This window comes from Scomber japonicus, chromosome 24 (genome assembly GCF_027409825.1).
Source record: "Scomber japonicus isolate fScoJap1 chromosome 24, fScoJap1.pri, whole genome shotgun sequence".
NCBI lineage: Eukaryota > Metazoa > Chordata > Actinopteri > Scombriformes > Scombridae > Scomber > Scomber japonicus.
The window spans coordinates 8,963,213-8,986,440 of record NC_070601.1 but is presented as its reverse complement, the minus strand read 5'-3'; the positions used below and the strand labels follow the sequence as shown (position 1 = coordinate 8,986,440).

The following is a 23,228-nucleotide window of genomic DNA, read 5'->3' as shown; positions in this document are numbered from 1 at the left end:
ATTCATACATGTCAGGATATAGGCAGTCCATTTAATTTAAAAAAGTAGACACTAGAGGCTGTTAAAAAGGGTTAATAATTAACTTTATAAGTCCTTTATCATCCATCATCACATGGACACATTTAACTTGTTCTTGTTCTGCTCTCCTGTCTTTCTCAAAGAGTTTGAATGGAGCTTCAGTCAGGACCTGTCAGCCATCTTGGTGAAACAGGAGGAGCCTGACGTGAGTCAAAGGTTAGATCCCCAGCCCCTGGAGGGCCCGCCTCTCTTATTAAGCCCTGCCCCTCCACACAGAGGATCGCCATGGAAACACACGGTCAGTGCCACTACAAATGATCATGTTGTCGATGTTATCAGTTTATGTGCATTACTGGTGTTTATGAGTTTGTTTGTGCGTCTGCAGGAGCGCAGTCAAGACGATGTGAAGCCAGTAGCGATAAAAGACGAGCCCAGAGAGATTGGACAGTACCTCAGCCTGCCCAGCGGTACACATAACACACACACACACACACACACACACACGCACACACATATGTTTGAGTAGTAGGGTTCCCGCAAGGCAAACCTGTCAAATAAATAAAGATCCTTTCAAGTTTAACCACTGCCTAAAATAATACAGCTGTTGCAAGCCCAGATGAAATAAAATCAAACCTCAACCTCAAAATAGCACTTTGTCAACATATTTTTATTCTCCTGAAGTTGTCGTCTCAGGCAGAGCTTACTCTCAGACTGTAAAGTGCTCCCAACCATTTGATTAATTAGAGCTTTTTGGGAGACATTGCAACCTGACAGATCAAATTCAGGGCAGGGATGTCAAATTTATGTTATCTGTAGCTCTATCTTTACACCACAATGAAATAAAATCAATCAGAGATACCAAAAAACAGTCGTCTGACATGTCCCAAATATTTCTGCTATTAGTTTCAAGCAGAAGCACTAATTCAACGCCCTGCTCCTCTTCAGACGACGCTCTCCAGCTCCCACCCACCCCTCCCAGCAGTAACCACGGCGACAGTGACGGCTCCCTCCCCCCCTCCTCCCCGCATCTCCCTCTGCCACCCTCTTCCCCTCCGCCACAACAGAGGCCAGGAGGTCGTGCCTCCTCTTCCTCTTCCTCCTCTTCCTCTTCCACAGCCATCTCCTCTTCACCTCTCCTCACTGCTCCACATGTGAGTAAAAGAATTCATCCCTTCGTCCTCCTCCTCTTCCTCCTCCTATTTGATATATGTGCATGTATAGCAATGATTTTATAAAGTCATTTTAGACTTTATAAATAATAAGAAATGAGGCTAAACTGTGTCTGTCACTCTACTGAATAAATAATGTATAATAAAAGATATATTGAATGATAAACTGTAAAACATAATAGGTACAGATTTAGTGATTATATATTGTTACAGACTTAAATAAAATGATGAAATGTATTATCTTTTGTGTACTGTAATATTGTCCTACTGCTGTGCAGTATAAATGTTGACATGTGAACCAGCTGTCGTCATGGGGTTAACTCATTCCTATAATTTGCTGATAAAATGGGGTCAATTGCATTTTGAGAATTCAGCGTCCGGTCATTGAATGTCTCATTCAGCAGCTTTTCACTGAACAACCGAATCCCATTTGCAGTAATGCCATAATATGATGCTCTATGACTCAAGGTTTATTCTGAATGGTTCAATGTGTATTAGTTTAACTGGAAGTAATGCTCAAAGTACTGCTCAAAGAAACAACAGGCGGGTCAGTAACCTGCAGAATTTACTTCCACATAAATTGTTGATAATAGTTGTAAACATTGATCGTTTGATTGTGCAGAAGCTGCAGGGTTCAGGACCCCTCATGCTCACAGAAGAAGAGAAGAGGACCCTGGTTGCTGAGGGTTACCCAGTCCCCAACAAACTTCCTCTCACCAAGAGTGAAGAGAAGGCACTGAAGAGAGTCCGACGAAAGATTAAAAATAAGGTAAATTGGTATGCAAGAGAGTAAGAGGGTGTGCGAAAATGGAGGTATTTACGGTGACTCATAGGTAGAGGATAGATAGATTGAATTTGGATTGGATTGTGCCTTTCAATATATTTGGACTCACAGTTGAATTGAGCATCTGATTTACCCAAAAAAAAACACATTTATTTACAGAATCAGTGGCTGGCTTTGACTTTTATTGTGAAAGGGAAAGCCAAGTGTCAGTTCAGTGTTGAAACTTCTTAGTAGGCTAAGCCAAAAAATGACATGATGCCAGTGATGCTAAAACAGAAATATTAAGATTTTAAAGCATTTAATAAAAAGGTGTTGAGCTCCAACGGAGAAGAAAATGTTTGATGTTTTTTTTTTTTTTTTTTAATTAATGCAACAAATAAAAAAAGATGATATTGAAAATCATGTTTGTCTGTTTTTCTACACAGATCTCAGCTCAGGAGAGTCGGAGGAAGAAGAAAGAGTACGTGGAATGTCTGGAGAAAAAGTAAGGCTTGGAAGAAGAAGAAGATTTGGCCCTGTTTTTCCATTCCTTTCTAATCCTTTTGGTTTACCTTTGCATCCGTCTGTCATTTTGCGATTTCTACACCCTTTTTTCTCATTATAGTCCTTTCAATAGGTATCAAAGTAAGCATACTACAATATATCAGTGGCTATTAGTAGTTAGAGTCCAGCCAGAGATGTCAAATGAGAATTACAGATTATACAAAACACTTAGTTGTTGTTAAATTGATTAATATAAAATAAAAAAAACTGAATCCAGAGTCCTGAATGGTCTGAATGGCCACACTTGAAGATGGAGTAAATGCCTGCTGTCATAGCTTTCTCTTGGCTGCATCACTCGCGCCTCCCCGAAATCTTTGCAAGAGCTCAGCGTCTCCATCGCGTCTTTGTAGCTTTGTCGCAATGAATCGCAACAAATGGGGATAGCGGACATTCTCCTCTCGAATGCGTTCACGGTGTCGCACTCAGTTGAACTCGTGAAAAGTGACAGAAGGTTGTGTGAAGAATGTAAAAAGAGAGCGAGAGAGTGAAGATTACACTCTGTCGCTGCACACCTGGACAATGGATTAATACTTATTTGGTGCTCCAGTGAGTATTACAGCAGCAGGATGGCGTAGATTAACAGTCATGATCATGATGTGGATCAGTGATGTGTTTTTAATTGTTTTGGTACGACAAAGAAGGACTAACCTCTCTCAGGTAATACTGAGATTACTTGCTCTTTTTACGGAATTTGTTGAAAATGAAATGAAAATGTAGAAATTCACCAAATGTATTTCAGCTTGGTGACTGATGGTTTCTTTGGGGGCTTAGTATAGTTCACAGCAACCAAAGTGACGCAATATCTCATTGAATCATGTCTGAATCATTCAATAAACGTGCTTGTTTTTTCCTTGTATGGAGCAACGAGGTCAGAGCCTACACACCAAACATTAATACTCTGCATATTCTACATTCATACACGATTTGTTCCACATGAGTCGGTGAGCTGAACTGTCATTTCGACCAGTTTCATGTCGGTCCAGCTGTTGGAAAAGCTTAAACAGCTGCTTACATACAATGCCTACACAAAGGATAGACTTTTTCCTCCCACCTCTCCCCGCAAATTGCTTAATTTTGGCCAGAGGGCAGCCATGGTCGGCGAGGTTCACCAAGATTTGAGCTTAACCATAGGCCTTTTTTATATGTAATTGTGTGCATTACTAGCGCATAGAAAAAAAGGAACAATGCCAAAGAGAAAAAAAGATAGAGTTGTGTACTGCTGAAGTGAACTTGGCAGTAGAAGTTCAGTTAAGAGCAAGTTTTGTTTGTACTTAAATATTTTCCCAACTGGCTTGAAGCTGAGTGTGGTAAGAGACGAGAGGTCTGCAGGGGATTAAACTGGAGGCAGCACACAATCGGGTCGGTTTTGTGTCGGGTTCAGATAATCACACGCTGTGAACATGTCCAGATGAACACATAACAATTACAGGATGTATTTAATCTGTCTCCTTTTCTCTGATTCCTTAAATAACATCAAAAAGTCAGCAGAAACTCGTTTTTCCTCATCTTTCCTTTGTTATTCTGTCCATTTCTTTCTATGGCAGGACTCCAATAACCTGCACAACACATGGGTCATATTCAAGGAGGCGGAGTGCAAGAGACATACAAATGTGGGCTTGCTAGCAAAAAGTAAATCACTGCAGTCAGTTGATAAGTACACAGAGGTTTATACAGGTGGCAGCAAAATGAATATCAGAGTAGAGCGATAGTGTCCTGGTGCAAGTTCATTTAACTGAATCAAAACATAGAGAGGTAAGAGGAGGTGTGTAAAAACAGGAATCCTTTCCATTATTCCTCTTTATGTTTCTTTTTTGGACACAAGGACCGGATTATTGGATGATCCCTCAGAGAGAAAGCAGCGGGACGACTCACTGAAAGGAATGTGCGTGAATGAGCTGCATTCATCCAAACATAGGCAGAGATCAGGAGGATTATGAGATAACTAAGAGATTAGCAAGATGTTTGGTTGATATTAGATCGATAGGATTAGCAGAAGATGACTGATAGAGGGAGAAAAAGAGAGAAAGGGATGAGGGGAAGGCAAAGTTGAGAGCAGGGCTTCTCTCATCCTCCATGTCTTCTTCTTCGAGTATGCATCCATTAGTTTTATGATAGATATTCTAATTCTTTGCATACAGTCATTTCAAACTGATTCATGACAATTATTTGGCACATTTCAGGTTGACTTTTTTTGTCTTTGAATGAAAGCATGAAATATGACTGTTAGCTGACATTAAAGAATAATTATAGTGTGTCTAGCTGCCCTGAAGTCTTATAATAACCTGCAGGGAACTAAAAAGGAAACCATTCCTATCAACATAAATCAGTAGTTTGAAAAATGAATGTGTTTGGCAAAAAAAAAGCTTTTGATTCTCTGGAGCTTTAAACATACACTTAGCTTGACATTTGGATGGTATGAGAGTGACTGATAATATTTGTGATCAGATGAACAGTAAAAAAATAATCTTGTGTCTGTGTGTCTCTGTGTGTGTATTAGGGTGGAGAGCTACACGTCAGAAAACAGCGACCTGTGGAGAAAAGTAGAAAACCTGGAGACTGCCAACAGGTGAGACACACACACACACACACACACACACACACACACACACACACACACACACACACACACACACACACACACACTGGCTGACAATGCTGCTGTCGTGCTTCTGAACAGACTGAAGCTGTTGTGCGCTGGCTCCAAACACTAATTACACGGACCCAACAATTTTGTAATGATGTTTGGATTAACGTGACTGGAAAAAGCAACAATTGTGAAAAGAATGCAGCTTGATAAGCTGAGAGCCGAATGATCTGAGTTGAAGCAGGGCTGCAGAAACTGGGTCTCATCTCTCTCCAGTATTTCTTAAATGATGATGAGTAGATTGGCAAGCAGCAAAACTGTGATTGAGATAAAAAAAGGAAAGTTGTAGTACACATTCTCTCACTGTGTTTACATTTCAAAGGTATAGTATAGTATTTATGGTCTATATGTGTAATTTTTGGAGCTTACGGTGTATATATACAGAAATTTATCTGCTCCATAAGCAAAGTTCAGACTCACCGAGCTCCGTTTGTCTCCTCTGTTATTATAACAATATGAAACCAATCTGCTATTATCCTGCAGTGGGTGGGTAGATGGGGTGGGTGGGTGGGTGGGTGTGGTTGAGGGTTGAGGGGGGGTCAGTCTCTATGTCTGTCTGTCTGTGGCGGCCGCAGTCTGTCATTAAAGCTGCGAGTCAACAGTAGCTTTCATCATGGAAGGCAGCCCCCTCCCTTCTCACCACACACATACACACACACACACACACATACACACATACAGCGCTGATGAATATGTTAAACCACCACACGGAGGAACAATGAGTTGGCACAAATTAGGGAACATGAGTCAGCACCCTTGTTCTCTTATAAAGTTCAGAGTGTGTGTGGGTATAAAAAAATGTTTTTAACTGGTCTAAATTTAAGATCCTAGTTCCTCAAAATGCCTTAAATGCAGTTATTAGTGGTCATTTTGTTCACCATGCAGAGGTTTTTCTGTACTGCACATCCATGCTTAGGTTCACACAGGACTAGGTTAGTTAGACAAGAATGATCTCAACTCACTCCTGGACTTTTTTCAGGTTTATATACGGAGTCAGATTAAAAGATTGATATTAATTTAATCTTTATGTGTCAAGTAAGGGCACATGGTTAGCTTATCTGAGACTAATCAGAGACTGGAGGCTTTACAAGAAAAATAGCTTATTTATGCAGTTTTGTGTGACTTGGAGACATAAATTCATGTGCTGAATATTGACATACACACACACATTCATTCACTTAGTCAACCAGTATGACCTTTCTAAGTACTGTATATTTAAAGCATCAGTAACTTTAGCAGTAAATCATTGTGGTTTCAACATCAAAGTCCTGCATGAGTGTGTATGTGTGTGTTGGTGGGGATGCTGCTCAGTATCATCCCATATAAGTTTATTACCGCTGGCAACACACAGTTTAAAGCTGCATTCGACGGCATGTGATAGAGATCAGCATGGAAATTTAAAACATTACATGCACCGACAGACTGGGTGGATGGTTACTGGCTGCTTCGCTCATTGTTTAGTTGAATTTAACTAATTAAATGGTCTCTGGCAAGCTGCTTTTCTGAGTGGCTCCTTGACTGGTCGATTGACTGATGAACTGACCATCTAAAGGCTGTTCCACTGTAAGTTCAGCGGTAACTGGCTCTCTGTCTCCACTTAGTGGTCAGAGTGTGTCCTTACAGCCACTGACAGCTCATACCATCAGCACCCTGCTCTCCAGATCCCAATGACATGCTGTTTTCAATTCTATTCTTGTGGTTTTACTAGTGTACTCTGTTGTTAACGTGCTCTCTTTACTTAGTCTGGCCAATTGACAAAGCAACAGTCAATCGGGTGGTTAAAGTTTACTTTAAAGTAAAACCAACTCAATATTGAGATGGGATGTGATGAGAGAGAGATTCTCTGTAGATTTTAGGTGAAATAAACTGTACGTCTGAGCGTGCGTTTGAGTTTTCTTGTGGTTTTCGATGGCTTTACAGTTCAGAGTATGCTGTACTTAGTGGTGGGTGGGGAGTTCAGTCATGCGTGTGAGTGCACATGGACCCATACACATACATTCATGAAAGAAGAAGAGCAAATCTATGAAGGTACTTCCTGCCATAGAGCCTTTCTCTTAGCGTTTACACAAATCATCAGGCTTAAATACCATAAATGGTGACAATCCTCACCCAATATCAAGATAGAAGAATTAATGTCACTTCCTTGAGCAACAAAAATTCATCAGGCAAACATGAAATTGAGTCTGTTTTGGTTATTGAAAGAAAAGTAGAAAAAGCTCCATTGTGTCTCCATAAGACAGTAAAAATATATCACACAGTACTGGCTGCATTGTTTCAGTGATAACCCAAAGGCACACTGCAAAACAATACCCTGCAGAGCACTTGGCAGCACGTATGGAGACAAAATATCATCGTAGCACGCATATCAATGTAGGAACACAATACATGCACTACATAATCAATGTCCAACTTCCAGATGTGACTCACAGCTGATAGTTTGACTGATTGAGCAAAAAGACAAATGGTATTTTCCACTGTATTCCTGCCAGCACACAGCACTGATGAGGTATCATTACAGATACAAGTTAAGACATTCTTCTGTACATCGTTAACGTGCCTATGAAACAGACTTTAGCTATAAATGTCTTACTCAACGAAAGCCTTTTTTTTCTCTTTAATTTATCTTTATCTATCTCTGTGTGTGTCTGTCCTCAGATCTCTCCTACAGCAGCTCCAGAAGCTTCAGTCGTTGATTTCGGGGAAAGTTGTTCCTCGTTCATGTAAAATGGCCTCAACTCAAACAGGGACATGCCTCATGGTAAGTATTGTTGTAAAGCTCTTCACATACATACATTTAGATATAGATATTTCAAAGTTAATATAAGTGTGGTTCACTTTATCAAAGCTTCAGGTCAGGCTGTATACGTACTGTGGTCAGTAAAGCAAAGCACATAAAGACCATAAAGGGCCAAAATCAAGTGAAAGGTTATTTTCAAGTTTATGCATTTGACAAGCAACAGTGTGATGCCATGTTGTATTTATTCAAATTATATCCAGATTTGGGCATCTCTCAGTTAATATGATTTATTAATGTGAGTGTTTCTCACTCTCTCTATGCAGATGATGGCGGTGTGTTTTGTCCTGGTGTTGGGCTCCTTCTCTCCCTGCCTCTCTCCCTTCTACTCCCTCTCTCACAGCTCCTCTTTGTCTTCATCCTCCTCTAACTCCCCCTCCTCCTCTCCTTCTGCTCCATCAGCGGACCTCTACACCACCAGTCAGGGTAGGTCTAGAAATAGGCCACGTCTTATTAAAAAAACTTGTTTGAGAGGTTGCTTTTCAACTATCCTCAGAGAATAACAATGAACTTGTTGCATTTAGTACTTGCAGATGGAGAGCAGTTGCATTAGGGATACTAATAGTCAAAGCAATAATAAACTGGGTCATCACATTCAAGAAAAAGAAGATAAAACTTCCCTCCCTGTTCTCATTTGATGGACTATAATATCTAATGGAAAAAGTATGAATAAAAGCCCATAAAGAGGGCCTGAGATTAATTTTGAGAAAAATAAAATGTGGACAGTGCAACAGTCTATAGTGCAAAGTGTTTTTTTCTTTAAAGAGAACGTAGAAAGAGTAAAAGTTCATTTTTCACTGCATTCCACTTCCTTAAAACCACAATCCTTTGGGGAAACCCCCTTTTTAAACCAGAAGTTAGGCTCCCATCATGCTAAGTACAGCTCCATTCTGCCAACAACCATCCTCAGCGTGGTTAGAGGCTGAATCTGACCATATTACCCTATAGCTCCAGACATTCGTTTTCACGACATGTTGGTCAAAAGGACATTTTGACCTGACTGACTGCGGCATTTAGAAATACCCAAACTAGACTTCATTGCAATGGGCACAGTAATTGCAGAGATACGTTGCTCTGGACAAATGTTACTGTGGTGGACGAAAAGACTCATTAACAAACCATTTGTTTTCTTTTTCTTATGTGCATTAAAGGAGAGTTCCCTTTAACGAGTCCGACACAGTCCCATAATGCTTCCACAAATGGGTTTTGGAAAAGTTGCAGAAAGTCTTAAAATCTGCAGCTATCAATCTCACATGTTCCAGTTCAACTTATACATTTGCAACCATTTCTGTTCAACCATTTCTCAAGCAACCAGAAAGAGAAGAAAGTACCATTTCTTTTCTTCTTCCATAATTATGCATATATCAGAACATTTAGCATTTGATATGTTCATAATGAAACAGTGATTGATCATGAATGTAGGAAATCCTAGAAAACACAGTCCAACAACCCACATTACAAGAGAATGAACGTCGGTGTGTGTCTGTGTGTTGCAGTCCGCTCCCGCAGCCTGCTCTTCTACAACGAGGGCGCGCCATTGGAGGAGAGTTCAGTGACATCAGAAGGGGAGCGGCTACAGTCAGAAGGCCACTCCCACATCCAGACAATTCGTTACACAGCTGATGCCCACAGCAACCAGACAACTGGGCCCAAGTTAGACCGCAGGTACAAACCATCACTTTCTTTCTTTTTTTTTTTAGGCTGAATGTTGAATTTATTGTCTTCTTAACTTTAACCTCTTTCTTCTCCTCAGAGAAACAGAGCCAGATGGAGTTTCAGAGTTTTTCTGACAGACAGCCTGACTCTTCCCATGACTTCTCACCACAGACCCCTAAAAATAAAAACCCCAGAACCTTTAGACTGCTATACTCAGTGGGCATGTGATCCACACGCCATATCAACACTTCCAACTGGACCAAAACCTGTGTCAACATTATTCTGTCATCCAACCATCATCCCTTTTTAGAGAGTGACTTCATCTCCTTCAAGACTGCTGTCGTCTCATCCTCTTCCAGCTGATGTCCTGCCTGAAACTTGTACTTCACCTCTCTGCTTAAACAGTCTGTTAAACCTGAATATACTTGATTTGAAAGGGACTTATTAAAATTTAGAATTTCAATCTTTATGCATTGAAAAGGCATATTAGGTCATTTAAAAAAATAATACTACTAGTATTACTAGTACTGCTAACTAAAATAAATAAAATAATAATATCAAAATAAATAAAAAGCACCTAGACATTATTACTTAAAGATGCAATGTGTAGCATTTCAATAGAAGTAATTTACCTCTGCAAACTACTCAATACACAGAAATAATGTTATAAAAGTACCCCCAAAAATGTGTAGCATCCACAGCTATTTCTGAAGATTCATCTTTGCTTGCTCTTCAAAACAAATGCAGTGTAGCACTGTTAGAGAAGAGTAAACACAGAGCTTTAAGGGAAGTGCGTTTTTAATATTGAGAAACATAAAGTGAAACATGTTGCACCATTAAGAAACAGAAGTATACTGTGTATGGACCTCCACTGTGTGATTCTAGTTTAGTTTAGCACACAGCGCTTGCATTTTATTTCCAAGTCACTCCAGATGCACCACATCAGAGGAGTGCACCTGCATGCAACGTGTGTTGCTACTAACAACTAGGAACTAAACTAAAACCTAAACATGCTGATGTAAATAAATGCATCCTTTTTAAAAGGAAGCTGTGCCATTCAAGTGCCTTTCACTCACCTCAGTCAATTATAAGACCAACTTGGCCTTGCATGTGGAAGTATAAACCCTGAAACGTTACTACAACTAGACTACTAATACTACACACTTTGTGTTTGAAGCAGGGCTGGCCTGAGCCTTTTGGACACCCTGGTTGAGATTATGTCATTTCTCCATTCCTTGCTTCCTTTAGATCATCATTAACAGGCTGAATGTTTAGGATTTATCTTTGTAAAGCATTTATTTCACAGGTATTGCTCTATTTGTGGGGCCCGCAGACAAGAAGGCCTAATTGGCCAAATTCAAGTTACTACTAAGCATTTATTAGTTTTTCCACTTTTTGAATCAATCTTCGAAGTTAAAATTAGTTTTTTATCACTTCCAAATCCTGCATCATTTTAAAGGAAGACCATATTTTCATAAAAGGGGTTCTGACAGGTTGGGAAACATGACATAAAAGTATTTTTATGAAATTTAAATTGTATATATAATATATTTGCAGCATCAAAAAAGAGCATATTTAATTTATGCAACAAAAAAATGAATAAATGTACTGAACTTGTTTTTATGGTTAGTTTATCTTGTCTTGTTTTTCTAAATAATGTTTACAAAACACAAAAAATACAACTTATAATATATTCTGAGCATCCAAAAAACAGCATATTTATTTTATGCGGGAAAAAAAAAGCAATTGTTTGTTGTGTTTTGGCATTTAGGATGATGTGAAGGTTTACATGATGGTGTGTAGTTTACATGCTGTTCAGTGGAGTGTAAAACTTTGACATGATCTGTTTGTGTCTGTTAACTGTAATACAGTGTTTATGTTTCACTGCTGTCGCTTGAAACCCTTTTTTTAAAGGCTCCTTCATGATTTGAAAATGTCATAAACTTAAAATCTTCATATTTTTACCCTCAACCTGTAGTTTTGGACTCATAAAGATCTTTTATTGACTCCCAAAGATCTTTTATTGACCCCCAAAACCCACAAACCAACTGCAAATTTAAAACAAATTAAACATTGACAATAATTCTTAAATATAGATATTTTTCTGTCATAAATGCATCCTATAACCTGTGACAAGCAGAGGAAACATCTCAACTTGGATGCTAAATGTGCTCATGCGACAGCAGTGTATGTTGTATTTATTCCTGTTTGTAGAAAGTGTGTGTATATATTGATGAAGCCAATCAGGGGACTATTACATTCCAGGAAGTAAAACACCACTAGCTTTGTTCTCTCCACAGTTTGAAGGAACATCATGATATATTTTTTGAAAAAAGTTTTTTATTTCTTGACCACTATTCTGACAACGATTTTTAAATGTTGTGATATTCCTGAAAACAAACATTTCACTGCCCCAGTCAAAATCTGAGAGTAAATAATTACATCGGTTCTGACTTTTAAACCCTCAAAACATCCAAAACCTTTCAATTAACAGATGTTCTGCTTTTCTTTTATGTCTCTGTATCTGTTTCACTCTGTATCCCTCATGCTAAATGTTTGGTTTGATATAATCTGTGATACAAATCATCATGTGACTGCAGCCCGTTGCGCAAATATCCTGTCATTCTCAACCCCCTCCCCCCAACAGTCAGTAAACGCATCATTGTACATAAATAATGACAACCTAATGTGCAGTTGTTGTAAATAAGGGCCTTGTTTTTGTATTGTGACATATTCCAAGATTTTAACCTGTGGAATCATGTGGGAAAGGGAGACAAGGGGAATAATTATGGGTGGAAGATGTCAGAAAAAAATTTAAAGTGGGGTGGGATTTCAAAAAGTAAAAAAAAGAGGGAGGGTCACTTTTTCCACTTGTAAAGAAACCTGGACAACACAGCAAGTAAACACAGTTTGAATAGTTGTAAAACATCAAGGAGTGCTTGATTATTCTGACCTCATAATGTCTGAATGGCCTCAGAGAATAATCAAGCACTTTCCAGGGAGTTCAGTTATTTGAAATGTGTTTGGGTGTGTTGTTGTTGTCTCAGGTTTGTTGTATAGCGTCCTGCATGTTCCTCCATATATTACTATGTTATCTTAGTGTAGTCAGTAGAGTAGAAACCAGCAAAATATTAAAAAACTGCATCAGCAACACCGTGTCTGTGGACATTCTTGCCTCAAACGTGACTTTTAATATCAGTCATTTAAAAATCTTGATTTGCTTGTCTTAGTCTTTAGTAAACTCTGTAACACTGAAGAGTCCAGCCGGTGGTTTAGCTGAAGTGTTTGAGTATGAGCTGTTTCCGAAGATCCTCTGCCTGGCTGTCGCGGTCCTCTGGTCTCTGTTCGAGGCTCTCGGGCTGCTCCAGAGGGTCCGTTCTCTCCAGAGTCCAGGCGTCTAATCCAGATTGCAGGGAGGCGTTGTGGAGAACACAGCAGGCCAGCAGGATGGACGAACTCCTTTCTGGAGAGTACTGCACAGAAGAAAGCAGACAACAGAAGGTTAGTAAAGGATGAATATGGCTACATTGTTGTATGTTTTTTGAACAATATGCAAAGCAAGAACCCCATTCAATTTTTATTTAATCATCTTATAATAAAAACAAAAAATTATAAACAATAAACCATAATAAAAGTAATATATTTGTTTTCATGAGGCTGAGTAGTATTCTTGATTCAGTGTAAATTGTTAAACTGATTTATTGATTTTATTACAAGTGGAGACCTTGACAAAATAGACAAATTGAATACCTGTAGGTATCCTTTGGTGCCGTCTAAACATTTGAATCTGGTCTGGATGGCTCTGAAGGTCCTGTCCACTATCTCATGTGTAGCAGTGTGAGCGAGATTATATCGAAACTCTGCAGGGGATTCTGGGCAATCCACCGGGGTCATCAACCACTTTCTTAGAGGATAACGACGGTCACCTAGGAAACAGAAAGCCTTTAACCTCTTACTTCTACACCATCTATGTTGCGTGGACTTTATTTTGTTGAAGTCTCACCCAGCAGCCAGCCCTCTGATATTTCCTGCAGCTGTTTGTAGAGAGCAGATCTTTCTAGAACTTCAGTGTCTTTGAGTCCACCTGGCCAGTGCGTTTCTGCGCTGAGTAACAACCCTCGGGCGTCACAAACCAGCTGACAGCCGACAGAGTGAAAGCCCTTCTTGTTCACATACGACGAGTCTTCGCTGTTTGGAGCTTTGATAGCAACCTGGTGAGGAAGAGCAAGGAAAATGAAGACGGAGGGATCAGTTTGGCTATTACCTCTATAAATGAATGATTATGTGTTGATACAATATAATATACTCAACCTGAACACAGTCCAGCACCCCCAGAACTCCTGGAAATCCTGCAACCCTCAGAAACTCCTGGAAGGTCTGATCTTTGCTGGAGGGATCTCTGTTTCAGAAACATTATCATTGCTGTTACTTTACATCTATTTTCTCTCTTTTATTGTTTTCTCTCAGCAGAAATTAATTTTTTCATTTCCATACGGGTAAATAGAGTTTATTAGCAGTACAATATTCATCACTCTCTTGAACAGCTAAATCAACTACAGTAAATGACTCACCTACACTAAAATAAATGTGTATGTTGCAAAGAAATGTGTCTAAAACTGTATTCAAATAAATGCAGAATTTACAAAATTCACTAATGATCAAGAATCCTACATGCCTGGAACTTGCTAATAATGTAGGCATGGGTGAACCAAAATGTCCAACATAAAAAGTTCAATAAAATTGCTCACAAACATTATCATACTCTCTATTTTAGTGAGTATTTTAAAAAAAGGTTAATAAGTATCATACCTGTTAAATGTGATGAACTGGGGAGCTTTCTCCACCAGGGCTTTGGTCACATTGGACACACATCTTGACATTGACGCCTGGCTGATGCCGATAGTGTCTCCCATAGACGTCTGGAAAGAGCCAGATGTGTAGAAGCCCAATGCAGCCAACACCTGGACCTCAGGACTGATGGCTCGAGACCGCTGGGTACGTCTGCACAGAGACTAACACACAGAAAAAATGTAAGAGAAACACAACATAGTACAGACAGAATCTATGCAGATTTCAGGAAACAATGACAAATCAGCTGATGCATCTGTTCATTCAAAACGGAAGATCAGGACATACTCACCTCCCTGAGTAACTCCACCAGATACAGGATAAACTCTCTGGGGAAGCCAAATTGAGTGAGGAGGAAGTTGTCTGAGACAGAGTCCAGGTCAAAGCGGTCCAGGGTTTTATGGCCTCGACCATGCAGGAGCAGATCACAGTCCAAGATGGCTATAGAGATTGCCATGCTGTGTGTGATAATACATTTACTGTCACAGTTTCCCCCTCCACCTTGCCTGCAGCCTCTCTCAGGCAACCAGCTACTACTCATCATGATTAGTCCAGCTATAAATACCAGGTGCAGAACCCACCTTGTCACTGGATCATATATTCTGTCCATGCATTCAATCAAACTTTCAGCCCTCTAGATCATTACTGTTCTGCTAGAAATCTGCATTTATTTAATAACCTTCACCCCTGACACCAGCCCTCGGGCCATGTCCATATCCCTCATCAGGTCTGCATAGCTCCCTGATCTTCTATCCAATGACTAATTGATACATCGACTAATCATAGCAGCTCTAGTATATTTTAATACTGTAAACATACACAGAACTCAATATTTTGCTCTTTGCCTCAAGGTTGGGTTGTTTTTTACATCCTATTGATGCTGCAAATGTTCTATATAGTGCTTAAAATATACTACTATTGTATATATTGTATACTGTATACAGGGATGTTATTACAATGTAATGGTGTCAATAACTTACACCTTACTGGTTTGTATGTATATGAAGTGACACATATTCTCTTGACTGTTAAGTTTATAATATATATTGAACTAAGGCAGGTTTACATCTTTCAGTGTAACCAGTAACATTATGTACAAAACCAAGAGAAACTGTGTTCATGTTTGAAAGCTTGTTGTTATCAGTATGCAGCTAACTTATCTCTGAATCAATGCAAGCAACCGTGCTAACTAGCGAACGAGCTATTTAGCGTTTGAGCAATCCTAATTTCAGTTATGCGTGCTTGCAAAAACAGCTCTAACTGTTGCCAACTTTACTACTCTAAATTAAAACATTACTCGTTTTTTCTTTATTAAATTGAGCACTTACCTTTACATAAATAATACAGCTTTTACCATAGACTGACCAAAACAACCAACAGGAACATCTAACCCACCACCTTTACTCGCTGATTCGACACAGTAAGTGCCATTTACGTACAGATTATTTTATAGCATGTATTATATTGCTCTAAAAATCTAGATAGTGTTTTTCTTATTACCATCCGTGAATTAATTATTTACTTTTTTGTATGTCTTTAGACGTTTACAAATCAAATAGACGAAAGTGCGGTGATGAAAGCGCTATTATCCAAACACGTCGACATGGAGAAGATAAACACAGAAGTGGCACCGCCGCTGTTGACGTTGTGTACATCTGAATTTGGCATATAAACGCGGCCTTTCACGTCGTCTTAATTGAGTTTATCTATATATTGTTGAAGTTATATTTCTAAGGGAAAAGCTGATGTAAGTTTTCCAGTTGTGTGATGAAGTTAAAGTGCGTGTTGTCTAGCTAACCAGCTAACATTAGCTAGAGGCCAATGGTGGCCAGCGAGTCATCTATGCTTGCTTTAGTGGAACGTAAACCTTAACTAACTGTAGATTAAACTGCTCTGTTTCACCCTTTACATTGTCCAACTGTTGTAGTATATTATATAAGATGGTTGTCAGTGATCTGTAGTTTTAAATGACCTCTAGATCTTACTCGGACAATTTGAAATCAACAAGGAGGCCCCGCTTGTTAGCTTCTAACACAAACACTTGATATAGATGCTTAAAACTGTATTTTATTTACTGTTATAACCAAATTGGTAACTTCTTTTTACGTTTTATTGCTTTCACACAGTTATTGTTAAATGTATAGTCAGCAAAAGCACTGTAAATGTGGTCAAATGAGCTTGTTTCGAACTAAATGCGTTATATGTTTTGGTAAAAATATAGAAGTAATGTGATGAGTTTACAATACTGTAGTTGACAATTCACTTTTTCTCTGCAATCATCTGTTTTGGAAAAATACAGTTCGGTGAACATGATTTGATTGTAGTTGGAAAATGTAGGTGCTTAAAACTGTACATTATATTTCTGTAGAAATGTGTTAGTTTGTAAGAGAGGGTTTTTTTTTTTAAATTCTTAGCTGACAGTGTGTTACAGTCACTGTTTCCTGTCCATCGCTAATGGGTATTCATGTTGGATTGCAGGGTCCTGACAACATGGACAGTGACCTGAGTCCCCAGGATAAAAAAGACTTGGACAAGTTCATTAAGTTCTTTGCCTTAAAGGTGAGACGCTATGATGTCACATTTGACTGAAGGAATATGTGGATGTAGCGTTGGTGGTCGTGATATTTAAAGAGCATGGGGTGCCTTTAAGTAGCTTGAAGTTTGTCACAATATTTTTTTACTTACCTCTTGTGGTATGCAGACAGTTTTTGCTTGATTTGTTCAGATTTTGAGATATTAATCTGGAATTTTTGCCTCCATACCAATACATCTGAGATCAACTCTGTTTATAGCACTTACTGTATTGGAAATAAATGACATTTAACTATGAAAAGCAACATATCTTTCCACAAATAATGTCCCTATGAGAAATATTCAGTTTGGTAGTGTTTTTAATGTCCTGTTTCTGTGTTTATAGACTGTCCAGGTGATAGTCCAAGCTCGTCTTGGAGAGAAGATCTGCACTCGCTCCTCGTCATCACCTACTGGCTCTGACTGGGTAAAATTTCCTCATTATTTTCACTTTTGCAATTGTAATGATTGTCTGGATTTAAATTTCAATGTAGATATCCACATGTCTGTAGCTGGTTTGGAGTCCTTCCTCTTTGATAATGTGATTTTCTGTAATTTTTAAAATTATTTCCCCCAGTTTAATTTGGCCATCAAAGACATCCCAGAGGTCACTCATGAAGCCAAGAAGGCATTGGCTGGCCAGCTTCCTGGCATCGGACGCTCAATGTGTGTCGAGATCTCCCTGAAGACGTCAGAGGTAAAACGGTCAACCCGAACAGTTGGGAATAAATAAACAGTAATTTTTCAGTCGAGTTTAATGTCCTTTTCTGTCTCACTCAGGGTGACTCTATGGAGTTAGAGACTTGGTGCCTGGAAATGAATGAAAAGTGAGTGGATATTCTTTGGTCTTGTTTTGTGTTTAATAGTTTTAGTGAACAAATGTCTGAAAAGAAGAAATTTGTCAGAGTTGGCAATGTTTTTTTTCCTCTATGAGGCTGCACAGTCTGGCCAGGATTTATCCGTTGTTATGGAATCAGTTGCGCCACTGCTGATGGTGTAATGATTCATCATGTGCAGCACTTGTGATGACTACTTCTCCCTGGCAGGCTTTTACAAGGACTAAAATATTGCTGTCTGACATCTTTAACAAATGTAAAGCACTATGAGTCAATGAACCGTAAAATGAAAAAATAATTCACATTCTACAAGCACAGCTAATTTTTAATCAATATTTTAAAGATTGGAACTTTACAGTGGCTACACCATTGTGAGCATTGTCTCCATATAAAAGTGTCTGTGTGTTGTGGGATCACACCAATCTGTTTGGTGGAACATTGTGCACTTTTTTGTCTTGGAAAGATGGTTTTAATTAGAAAGAAATATGGAAGGAAGAAAAGGAAATAACCAGCAAAAACAACTAGCGGCTGTGTCTAAAGATATTTTTAAGTTGACATTTATTTGGACGACCACCAAGCCGCTGTATTGTACTGAGTCAATGTGTTCTCTGTCTCTGCTGCAGGTGTGATAAGGACATCAAGGTGTCATATACAGTCTATAATCGTCTGTCTGTCCTTCTGAAGTCTCTGCTGGCCATCACCAGAGTAACACCTGCCTATAAACTGTCCAGAAAGCAGGGTCATGACTATGTCATTTTATACAGGTGAGTGGACTCACAGCAGATCTGTTTCCTTTCTGTCTGTAGCTTCCTTGCTTTCAATTGTGTTTTTTAGTGAACACTCAGTCCAGTTATAACTAAGATATTTCTTCTGTGTCTGTCTCTCTCTTGTCTAGGATCTACTTTGGGGAAGTCCAGCTGAGTGGATTAGGAGAAGGTAACTGTAACCTCAGCTTGACTGACATGTCTTAAATCACTGAAAAAGAGACTCAGGTTTAAGTCCTAGAAGAGGCTATGCTGTTTCATAGAACAGGCCTACACATGCTTCCTGCACTAGTTTGCAACTTCCACTCTGACCCACAATGAAATAGATAATTTACAGTAGAATTTTTATTGAGAACAAATGAACTAGACATTACAGTGAAAATGTCTCTAAGTGCCTTTAGGATATATAATGAAAGTCACTGCATGACATTTATTTATATGCTTGTTTACTGATGATTATTGTTGTATGTTTAAAGGTTTTCAGTCAGTGCGCGTTGGTGTCGTCGGCACTCCTGTTGGCACAGTCACACTTTCATGTGCCTACCGCACCAACCTGGCATTCATGTCTAACAGGTAATTAAAACATACATCAAATCCAGTCTTAAATTTATTGATTATTATTACTATGTCTGAAATAATAACGCTTTTTGTCATCACTGTTGACAAGCATATAGTGAACCTAGCCAATTGTTGAAATGTCGTCCTCTGCAGACAGTTTGAGCGGTCAGCTCCTATCATGGGGATCATTGTAGATCACTTTGTGGATCCTCCATGCAGCAGCCAGCGTCCTGCAAACATGGGACAGCCCTGCAACTACAGGTAGTTTTATGGATATGAAATCTGTACTTATTTACAAAAAACATTGTGTTCTTGTTATACGTTTGCAACTCCATCAGAACGGTTATGTTTTATAACATAGAATCTTAACACCTGTTTCATTTTGCCCACAGGATCTCTCACTGTTTTATTTTCTTCCTGCTAGCATCCAGTAAGATGTAAAAAAGCTGAATCATGTAAAATATTGTGTATTTGTCCAGAGCTCCAGATGATGACGAGGGAGGACCGTTTGCAGGAGTTCAGGATTCACAGGAGGTCTGCACCACCTCCTTCTCCACATCCCCTCCCTCTCAGGTAACATGACACACTCACTCAATCATCTTTATTGCTTCTTTCTTTAACCTGTGGCTTTTGCGCTTCATTTTTGTACCTGTTTTTCATTTCCCTTTCTCTTTTCTCTCTTTGTCTGTTTCCTTTCCTGTTGTCTTTTTATTGTATGTTTATGTGTGTGTGCGCATTATCTCAGTGTGTGTGCACACTGAGTCCTTCTCCCTCTAAACTGTCCAAGCCCCTCCCCCTGGACAGTCTGCAGTTTCCATTGGCTTCTGGACTTGTCACTCACACTGTGAGTCTACTCTGGCCACTGTGAGAGTGTGACTGTGTGTGAAACTACACACAGAGGATTTCTTTCTTTTCTTTCTGTTGTGGTTGCAGTTTGTTGCTTGTTTCTGTTGCACCTTCAGTGTTGAGTAGTTGCAGGGTTGATGTCTGTGTGTGTGTGGTGATGTTGCATTAGAAATGTAAAGCTATTAAAAGATGAGTTAATTTGTGTCACCATCACTTCTGATTACATTTAAACTTGCATCACTTACAATGTGTAGAGCTTCATGTACTGTAGCGGGAATGCTAAATATTTGAACATTAATTTTCAAGAATGTTTTTCCATCATAATGATCTTGATTCATGTAACATCCACCATAATATGAACCCATAAACCATCTCTGTAATCCATGATCTATTGTAGTTAATATAAATTCTCTCTTTTTCTCTATCTGTGTGTAGCTTTATGCTTCCAGGTTATGCTACCAGCCTCCCGCTCTTGTAGGAGCTGCAGAGCTTTGTCACCCTGCTAATCCAAATCAGGTGATGCACCAGTCAATGACCAATCAATGCACTTCACCTCCAGCTGATTTTAACATGAACACTAATACTTAACTCTGTCTGTAACTCTGCCCATGTTCCTCCTCTTCAGCTATTACATGCTGGGAAGGAGGGCGGGGTTGTGTTGGTTCCTGCCCAGCCTCCTCATGGAGCTGATGCCCATTTGACTGTAGACCACATCCCCAACACACCTGGAAGCAGGTAATACTCTCCTGACGTCACTTCAACTTCAGCACCTGCATGTTACAGCGGGATATAAAGTTTAAGCTTCATCAATTTCATCTTCCTCCCCAGTGGCGAAGACGATGGCCTGTCGCAGAGTGGAGATGGAAGGAGCGATGGACGGAGGGAGGAAGGAAGGAGGAGCGTTTCCCCCTCTGACCCTGTAGAGTCTCTCAATGCATTCACGAGGAAAGTGGGAGCCTTTGTCAACAAAACCAACACACAGGTAAAGAAAACATTTCTCCACACAAATACTGACTTAAACACATTTTTCTGAATTGTCTCCTCTGTAGATCCTCCATGCTAAACTGAATTTAGCTTCCGTGAAGGATGCCTTTTTCTGTGTGACTACTGTTTTCATTATGTGTGTTTGTGTGCAGGTAACAGCAGCCAGTCTGGACCTGCCATTTGCTGCATTTGCTCCTAGAGGCCTGGACTCTGAGGAGAGCGATCCCATGGTAACATATAATACACTCTAAAGGGCTGTCTTTAAAAGCATTTACAACATCTGATAGATAAAGCTTTATTCTATTTGTGTATGTTCAGGTGCAGCCTCCAGACTCTCCCCCCTGCCCGTCTCCCCTGCAGGCCAGCCTCCACTCTCAGGGCTCCGAGGGATCGGGACCGCAGGACGACTTTGTCATGGTTGATTTCGTACGTGATCAATGTTGAATTGTCTTTATCACTTCTGCTCGCTGCAATCTAGACTTTTCACTATTTAACAGCCTAGTATACCGCTCTACAAAAATGTAGTATTTTCTATATAAAACAGCAAAACAGATTATTTCAATGTTTGTGGAATTAATAAAATGCCTCTGATCTGTAGCGGCCAGCCTTCTCTAAAGACGACCTGTTGCCGATGGATTTGGGTACCTTCTACCGAGAGTTTCAAAATCCTCCACAGTTGGCCAGCCTCTCGCTGCACATCAGCTCCCAGTCGATGGCCGAAGACCTGGTAACGCACTTGTTTTTTATTCTGATTAGGACATTGCACCAAAAACCTCAAATATCTGTAGTAACATTGATTTGTGTTTTCTGTCTGCAGGACTCGCTGCCAGAGAAACTGGCTGTCTACGAGAAAAACATTGACGAGTTTGATGCTTTTGTGGACATGCTGCAGTAGAAGAGGAGTTAGAAAATAGCTAAAAGGAGAGAAAGACTCATGTACAAGGAAAACTGAACAGATGATGACAAATCAAAGAAAAGGAGAACAAAAAAGAATGAAAGGGAGAAGCAGACTCAAGGCTGTGTAGTTGTTTGTCCTGTGAGAATCACTCTTGACTAAATCACCATGTTTTAATGTGAAGCCCATTTTCCCCTCCCCGTCCACCTCGTTTCCCAGCTTGTACAGATCATACTCTTCACTGTAAATACTGACTACGGACACTGACACACACACACACACTCTCCTCCATTCTGGTAGTGTTAAGTCAAACTGAAAATCTGTATTTTCTATGTGGCACAAATCTCTTGTTGGCAGTGTTTAATCAGAAGATCTGATTATCATGTGGTTTTCTGTCACTTTATGACAGCCATGCAAATCCAATGACATACTGCCTGCACTCATAGTTTTTATTAACCCTCTCCCTGCTGAACACTACTAGCCTCTGGCCTTTCTGATCATATCTGTGCTGAAGGTGACAGATCAACGATGTGACTCTCGACTAACCATTATTGTCTGTGTGACAGGCTGAAACTGAGAAATTTGAAAAGCTGGTCTTGGCAAATACATACTACTTAGCCTCACAGGGAAAGAATAAGTTGTAAATCTTCTCCAGGTAAAACTAGTCTTTTAGATATTAGACTAGAGTGTTGTGATTGAACAACTGACAGTCTCAGCAGCAACTTGAAAGAAATTTTCCCCTAGCCAGATGTTCCCAGCTGGTCCTGGGATTTAAACTGCCATACACAATGTTAAGAAATGGCCCTGATGGAGTATTAAGTAAATTAAGTGCATCCCTAATGTGTACAGAATGATACATTTTCCGCACAACACTCAGTTGACAGTTTAAGGTACAACTAGCCAGTACTACTACAACAACCCTGCAGTAAATCCTGTGTTTATGAAGGTTATAATGTGGTCACACCACAAACTATAGCTTCAAAATAACAAAATCTTATAACCTGAATCAAAGCTGATGTATTGCAGGGCTGCTGCATTACTTTTCTACTAAACTGACAACTGAATGCATCTAATGTAGGCTGTACAACAATGCATTATGTATATTTTGGGTATAAACATACTTCCAGGTGTCTACACAAGGCGAGAGGTCACCATCCACGACTGTTGGAGTCAGGTTGAAAGCTTTAATTTAAAAACTTTTCTTTGATGTTGGTCTAGATGTCCTAATAAAGCATGGCTGCTCTGTTGAAACAACCAGGTTTGTCAATATTAATGTCTGGTGTCTTCAGTGATAAAATTGCATGATTTACCAGGAATA

General features: G+C 39.5%; 3 protein-coding genes across 3 annotated transcripts in view; 2 read left to right on the top strand and 1 right to left on the bottom strand.

The window, feature by feature from the left end:
* Positions 1 to 9,816, top strand: part of creb3l1 (cAMP responsive element binding protein 3-like 1) — a 32,740-nt gene extending 22,924 nt beyond the window's left edge. The window contains exons 4-13 of the mRNA XM_053314607.1: positions 162 to 316; positions 404 to 485; positions 964 to 1,169; positions 1,810 to 1,956; positions 2,397 to 2,455; positions 5,012 to 5,080; positions 7,814 to 7,916; positions 8,219 to 8,378; positions 9,449 to 9,617; positions 9,706 to 9,816. Coding sequence (XP_053170582.1) covers positions 162 to 316; positions 404 to 485; positions 964 to 1,169; positions 1,810 to 1,956; positions 2,397 to 2,455; positions 5,012 to 5,080; positions 7,814 to 7,916; positions 8,219 to 8,378; positions 9,449 to 9,617; positions 9,706 to 9,742 — 1,187 coding nt within the window. The 3' untranslated portion in view covers positions 9,743 to 9,816. The remainder of the gene's footprint in view (positions 1 to 161; positions 317 to 403; positions 486 to 963; positions 1,170 to 1,809; positions 1,957 to 2,396; positions 2,456 to 5,011; positions 5,081 to 7,813; positions 7,917 to 8,218; positions 8,379 to 9,448; positions 9,618 to 9,705) is intronic.
* A 3,006-nt stretch (positions 9,817 to 12,822) lies between these two features.
* On the bottom strand, positions 12,823 to 15,808 carry harbi1 (harbinger transposase derived 1). Its single transcript, XM_053314559.1, has 7 exons — positions 15,785 to 15,808; positions 14,749 to 14,914; positions 14,418 to 14,620; positions 13,920 to 14,007; positions 13,612 to 13,819; positions 13,359 to 13,534; positions 12,823 to 13,081 (listed from the first exon to the last, which is right to left on the bottom strand). Exons 2-7 carry the CDS (start codon positions 14,911 to 14,913, stop codon positions 12,881 to 12,883), a joined length of 1,041 nt encoding a protein of 346 aa, XP_053170534.1. The 5' UTR covers position 14,914; positions 15,785 to 15,808; the 3' UTR covers positions 12,823 to 12,880.
* Positions 15,809 to 16,067: 259 nt separating this feature from the next.
* On the top strand, positions 16,068 to 23,158 carry atg13 (ATG13 autophagy related 13 homolog (S. cerevisiae)). Its single transcript, XM_053314616.1, has 17 exons — positions 16,068 to 16,203; positions 16,935 to 17,015; positions 17,374 to 17,454; positions 17,605 to 17,724; positions 17,808 to 17,854; positions 18,487 to 18,627; positions 18,759 to 18,799; positions 19,104 to 19,200; positions 19,339 to 19,446; positions 19,665 to 19,758; positions 20,467 to 20,547; positions 20,657 to 20,766; positions 20,860 to 21,013; positions 21,168 to 21,245; positions 21,334 to 21,441; positions 21,614 to 21,742; positions 21,833 to 23,158. The coding sequence occupies exons 2-17, from the start codon at positions 16,947 to 16,949 to the stop codon at positions 21,908 to 21,910; spliced, it is 1,536 nt and encodes a 511-aa protein (XP_053170591.1). The 5' UTR covers positions 16,068 to 16,203; positions 16,935 to 16,946; the 3' UTR covers positions 21,911 to 23,158.
* The last annotated feature ends 70 nt before the right edge of the window (positions 23,159 to 23,228 follow it).

Bases quoted from the DNA above. Each gene is read 5' to 3' on its own strand.
- harbi1 (XM_053314559.1), bottom strand. From the start codon at position 14,913: ATGGCAATCTCTATAGCCATCTTGGACTGTGATCTGCTCCTGCATGGT. The intron at 14,008-14,417 runs GTATGATACTTA...TTTCTGAAACAG, and splicing joins CAGTTCATCACATTTAACAG to AGATCCCTCCAGCAAAGATC. The intron at 13,820-13,919 runs GTTGAGTATATT...CTTCCTCACCAG, and splicing joins GGGTGCTGGACTGTGTTCAG to GTTGCTATCAAAGCTCCAAA.
- atg13 (XM_053314616.1), top strand. From the start codon at position 16,947: ATGGACAGTGACCTGAGTCCCCAGGATAAAAAAGACTTGGACAAGTTC. The intron at 17,016-17,373 runs GTGAGACGCTAT...CTGTGTTTATAG, and splicing joins TTAAGTTCTTTGCCTTAAAG to ACTGTCCAGGTGATAGTCCA. The intron at 19,201-19,338 runs GTAATTAAAACA...CGTCCTCTGCAG, and splicing joins CTGGCATTCATGTCTAACAG to ACAGTTTGAGCGGTCAGCTC.